Raw genomic sequence first — 6000 nt, forward strand, 5'->3', positions numbered from 1 at the left:
TAATTCAACACATATCCTTGCAACAGCCTGAAGACAACAGAAATACCATTTTTCATCTCTGAGCTTAGTGTAGTTTTCCGGGTGTAGAAAAAGAAGGAAAATAATTCCATTTCATAGGATACTTGAAAATAATTCAAAGGCTAGGTGTAGGTTTCATCATTTTAATTTTCCTTCATGCAACAAAGATACTGTTCTAAGACATTTCACTGCTTAAGTAAAGTGTAGGAAGGTGGATGCAAAGAGAAATTAGTGAATTGGCCTAAATAAACAACAAAATTGGGCCTATGTAAGGCTCTGGCAACCTGCCATATCAGATCCTCTGCTGTAGGCATGAGTAACATTTGCATTTCCATATCTCCTCAAATTAAGCCCCATGAATATGAAAGAAAAGGAACTGTGATTAAGAAATTATGGCCTTTTAAGAGATGTATATTTCTGTATGCGTGTATTAAAGAACCATCATATAAGATGTCCAGTTGCCAATATGTACACGTGCATGTATATGTTGGTTTTTACATGTAGTGTTCATTTTGAGAAGGTGTGTGAGGAATGAGCAGTATCTGTGTAATGGTGACAGATTTTCCCAGTTCTTAGAACCGTGTTCTGATGGGCATTGAAAACAGAGTCCATGGCATGTCTTCTAGAATTTCAGTGGTGAAAATTCCAGCTATGCTTATAGGTATGCAAATCAGAGAAGGATCCTGTAGTGATTTTTACTTAGATATTTGCATTTCTTGCATTGAGTTAATGACTAGAATCAAATTAATGTTTTGTTATTGGAAAAGAGACCAGGCTGTGGTTTAGAAAATAAATGTGGGCTATTGTCCTTGTTTCTTTCATTAATTCATTGATCATTTTTATCACTGATGATTTTATATCATTATGAAGCATTTATTGATTTACCAGCCATCTATAGCCAACGAAAATACGTGTTGAAATGATCACAAAACTGAACTTCTGAATGTAACCCAGTTGCTTAATCATTTTGTTCAGAGTCATTTCTGTGAATGACTTTATCAGTGTCCAATAGTCCACAGTCCCGTGCAGTATGACAGAAAGAACTTACTTTACGTCCAATGCAAAGGAACTAAAGGCCATATACCTTGTTAAAATTCAATCATAATGATGCAATTTTATAATATTTCTCCTTCAGGGAACAGAAATCACATCACATAGTAGTTATGATGAGCTTGCTCTTCAGGCAAAAAGAAAAGCTTCTATGTAAACTACAGAAAATCCAGGAAAGTCTCTTTAGTGGAAAAGACCTTTGGTTCAAATGCTGGAATCTGTACTTTATGCTTCATTTGAGCAGTTTCCTAGAAAATCTTGTGGGGTTTTTTTTCTGGACCTTCAATGGAAAGAGCTACAAGACAACGTGATTTGCATCATCTCCTAGTGCTAGGGTTAGAGCAGGATGAGCTTTGAACTCTGTTTGTTTCTGGATTTGTTTTACTGTACCACTTCCTTAGTCCTGCTGCCTTCACTAATCTTGATACAGGCCTTTTTGGCCACCTGGGAATACTGCAGGCTCATGTTCAGCCAGATGTCAACCAGCACACCCAAGTCCTTTTCTGCCAAACAGCTCTTGAAACATTCCTCACCAAGCTTATAGGGCTGCACAGAGTTGTTGTGACCCAAGTGCAGGACCCAGCACTTTTGCTTTTTGAATCTCATGCAGTTGTCCTCAGCCCATTGATCCAGCCTGTACAGATCCTTCTGTAGAGCCTTCCTACCCTCGAGCAGATCAACACTCCCTCCCAACTTAGTGTTGTCTGCAAACTAACAGAGGGGGCACTCAGTCTCCACGTCCAGATCAACAATAAAGATGCTGAAGGGAATGTTTTAGAAGGGTCTGATTCCATGACACTCAAACTTCAGGTTGCAAACTAGTAGGTTTAAAATGGTGAACTCAAATGAACTTCCAGCTTGCAAATAAAACAGGCAAAAGAGAAAAATGCCTATTCTCAGACAAAATGCATGGCACGAAAGGATCCTAATCCCAGTAACTATCATTTTCCTACTAGTACAGGGGTTGGCTTTTTTCTTTCCCACAACAAAGCTTTATTCAATTTATTTAATAATTTATCAAAGAGGACACAAGGATTTAGTAATAGACTGGCTATAAAATGCATTTTTATCCATATTTTTATCCATATGACAATAACGAGTTAGCTGATGTGGTGCGTTGACCTTGGCTGGACTCCAGGTGCCCACCCAGCTGCTGTATCACTCCCCTTCCCGGCGGGACATGGGAGAGAGTAAGGTGGAAAAAAACAACTCGTGGGTTGGTATAAGGAAGTTTATTTAAAGCAAAAAGTAAAGTGAAGCTTGCATGTGCAGAAGCGAAGGATAGCAGGGTTTATCCTCTACTTGCCATGAGCAGTGATGGTCAACCACTCCCGAGAAGCAGAGCTTCGGTACGTGTGATGGTTCCTCAGCAGGCAGCCATTAGGCAATGAATGCCCGCCCTCCTGCTCTGTGCCTTAGCTTTTATATCTGAGCTGACATCATATGGTATGGAATATCCTTTTGGTCAGTTTGGGTGAGCTGGCCTACTTGGGTCCCCTCCCAGAATCTTGCCCTCAACTAAAGAAGAAATATTACAGTGCTGATGCTGTGCTCAGCAGTAGCCAAAACACCCTTCTAGCTGCCAATGCAAAGCACAGCACTGTGAGGGCTACTGTGGGGAAATGAACTCCAGTTCAGCCAGACCCAATACGGTTGGTCAGTTAGAGAAAGAAAGGTCTACCAGAAGATCGACCCTATAAGGTGCCTTCCAATATTCCGTCTACTTTCCCTCTCAGATTCCAAGATGCAGGTTAATGCAGAGTTAACTTTTCCATTTAGTTCTCTGCAAAGACAGCCTTGGAGGGAGGATCTACTCAAAGAGCCAGGAAAATAGCACAGGAGCCTTTTTTGAATCTCATGACCACAAGGAACGTGGAGTGATGTAACATAAACCAAATTGTGTGAGAGCAGCTGCCCAGGGTCTCCCTGCTGATCAGCCCTGTGCCTTATAGCTCAGCCCAGAGCAGGAGAAAACACAGGATTTATGGGTTGAGCATAGCCCGTGTGTCTTGCTTGTTCCTTGTTCCAAGTGAGTGGACACCATGGAAAGGCAGAACATAGACCAACCTTCCCAACATGTGCGTTTTGTGGTGCTAAGCTGAGAACCAGCATTTTTCACTGCTGGTGACAAGGCCACCTTAACGGTATTGTTGCCTTGTCCTGAATTTTCACCAGCTCTGTTAAATGGTATAAAAAAGTTTTCATGCAAGCCGCTGCTGTCACCTGTGGAACAGTTTATTTATACAGGGAAGGAAGACTCCAACACGATTCATCCTTTAACTTGGTATTTTTAAACTTTTAAAATAAAACCATTCTGGCACAGACTCACTTCAAATACAGATACGTTCCTTCAAACATGTTGACAACAGATTGACAACATGAAAACCAGATACATTAAATCAGAACGGGCTTCGTCAACTCAAGACTCAAGTCATATATACTTCAGCCACAATCGCTTTAAACGAACGTGAACTCCCACTGCAACTGAAAAGGGTTGTGAAGTTCCAGTTCTAATGTAACAATAATGTGCTGAGATTTTTCCTGTTAGCTCCAATCGTAGGATTTTGAGGAGTCTTCTGGTGTATCTTTTTGCTGGGAACACAGACAGTGATTACTACTTCAGCAAGAGCAGGAAGTTCAAAAGGCCATGTCATTCTCTACTGAATCATACCGGAATCTTAAAGATACCTTTAGGAGCAAGAAAGATTTTTCTGGATTTCAACAGTAGTCAAAAAGGATCAGTAAGAAATTCTGAAATTATTGGGAGTTCCTTAGCATCCTCATTATAGGCTTGTAGTCTCCAGAAAGAGCCTTCAAGACTCCTATTCACATATAAGCTTTGAGCTTGCCTGTGCACAAGCATGATCTGTTCTGTTAGTATCATGATTTGTAACTGAAAGCATTTCAGGTGATGACATTATTGTCTGAGTCTTGGCCTTGTTTTTCTGTTGTCTCAGAGAAACAGTGGTGATTTCCAAGGAAAACACAGCAACTACAGTACTTGTATTCCACAGGCAATCCTCATTGAAAATAGGAGAGAACTTACACAATTCTCCATAACCAAAAATCCCATCCATGTAAAGCAAATTCCCACCTTCTACATGATTCCATGATGCCCTGATCTATTCATTCTGACTTCTATTATTCTGTACCTGTGGTGACTCCAATTTGGTTAATTTGGATCTAAACTAGAAAATCCAGGCTAAGTCATTGTCTTTTACCGGGATCTAGTTCTGACACGACAGTTTGCGTGGTGCAAAATCCTAGCTGGGACCTCTCGAAATCTGGGATTGCTCCAAATTAGGACCACTGAGTGTCCTGCAGAACAGGCAGCTGTTACAACTGAACACAGGGATTTCCCAATGCTTAAAGGTAAAAAAATATCACTTATAAGGAGGAGCAAGCAAATAAAATATATGATGTAGAGAATAAGGAAGGAGCAGACTGACTTGATGGCACTCATATGGGCCTCTAAGCCAGGATCCCTGTAACCACTTGCATTACTTTGCATCTTCCTGGTGTGTATCCACAGAGACCGAATCAGGAGAATACTTGAAACAGTAGACAGTATTAAAGGGAAAACTATGCCTGCATTACTGAGAACAATCAATAAAACCACAGTGTCTTTCCTTGTGACTCTCATTTCTGAAGAGTTTGCCGTGGTTAAAGGAGCAGTGAAGTTGTTGCGCGTGCTGTAGACACCCCAGGCGAATGGAAGTGCGGTTGTGAAGGAGTAGAGCGATGATGTGATCAGCAACCAGGGCACAAGACTGGCAATTCTTTGCTTCAGCCAGATGAAGAAGGACTGTGTAAAACTGGCAACCTTGACACAATAGAAGACACTAAGCCAGGCACAAGACCAGAAGCCAGAGTAGTCAAGAAATACAAAAACTGTCTTATTAGCTACAAATGCATTTCCTTCATAATAGGAGGAACCACAATATACACTTATTAATGAATTCAGTATAGTCCAGGACTGCAAAATGACACTGCATAAACTCAGAGAGATCATGATCATATCATATGGAGACCATATTTTGCTCCTGATGCACTTAGATAAACTGACTACCAAGATAATTCCAAATCCTAGAATTCCTGCCATGGATTCAATTATAGCAGTTGATAGAAGAAGGAGGGCAAAAGTCGTGGCCATTGTGACCCAAGAGCTTGCAGTTCTTGGTTTGCTTCTCCTGGGTTCCTGAAAGCCTCGGATCTGCAAGGCAATGTCAATCACAATGAGCTGTTACTGGCACATGCTCACCTATTTATCTCGGGGGGACAAGTATCGAAATGTCGTTCAATATTTATGCTATTTTACACTTTTTTGGTGATTGATAGCTCAGCCAACTTATCTAAGCATGCAAATTGGATAAAGATTCAAATACAGTGTTTTCAGTTTGGAGAACGGATTTGCATTTGATGGGTCATACAGCTGCTGAACTGCAGCTTTGCACTCCAGTGTCTGATGTCCCACTTTACATGTCTAGATTTGTTTTTTATATCTGACGCCTTAATCTCTCCCTGACTTGCACAATTATCACTTCTGGGTTTATGAGAAATACTTGCTCTTCAGTATGGCCTCTTCTCATACTGGGTCAGGTCCTTTTTTTTATCAGATAGCTGCTACAAAGAGGTTTGGTGGGCACCTGACAGCCAGCCAAGGTCAGCCCACCACAGATACAATGGTGTTTCATCAACAACACCCCTGTCATTACAAACTATTGTAAAGATTTTACTTTTTCAAAGTCTTATTTTTATGAAATGAATCACATCAGTGTAGCACCTTGTGCCTGTCAGGCTCCCTTTCTTTGCTGCAATAGCACATCTGTGGATACCAGGGTGAACTAATTCCAGATGTATTGCTGTGGATATAACCTTACCACTGAATCCTTCTCTTGAATACCTGTCAAAGCAGCCGTTCCACTGGTCTTT

General features: G+C 41.0%; 1 protein-coding gene across 1 annotated transcript; it reads right to left on the reverse strand.

Annotated features, from left to right (window-relative positions):
* Positions 1-4285: 4285 nt before the first annotated feature.
* On the reverse strand, positions 4286-5296 carry LOC135407262 (taste receptor type 2 member 40-like). The gene has a single exon (XM_064642149.1). The coding sequence runs from the start codon at positions 5219-5221 to the stop codon at positions 4286-4288; it is 936 nt and encodes a 311-aa protein (XP_064498219.1). The 5' UTR covers positions 5222-5296.
* Between the last annotated feature and the right edge of the window lie 704 nt (positions 5297-6000).

Source organism: Pseudopipra pipra, chromosome 2 (assembly GCF_036250125.1).
Source record: "Pseudopipra pipra isolate bDixPip1 chromosome 2, bDixPip1.hap1, whole genome shotgun sequence".
Taxonomy (NCBI): Eukaryota; Metazoa; Chordata; class Aves; order Passeriformes; family Pipridae; genus Pseudopipra; species Pseudopipra pipra.

Coding starts and splice junctions, on each gene's coding strand:
- LOC135407262 (XM_064642149.1), bottom strand. CDS start 5,221: ATGGCCACGACTTTTGCCCTCCTTCTTCTATCAACTGCTATAATTGAA.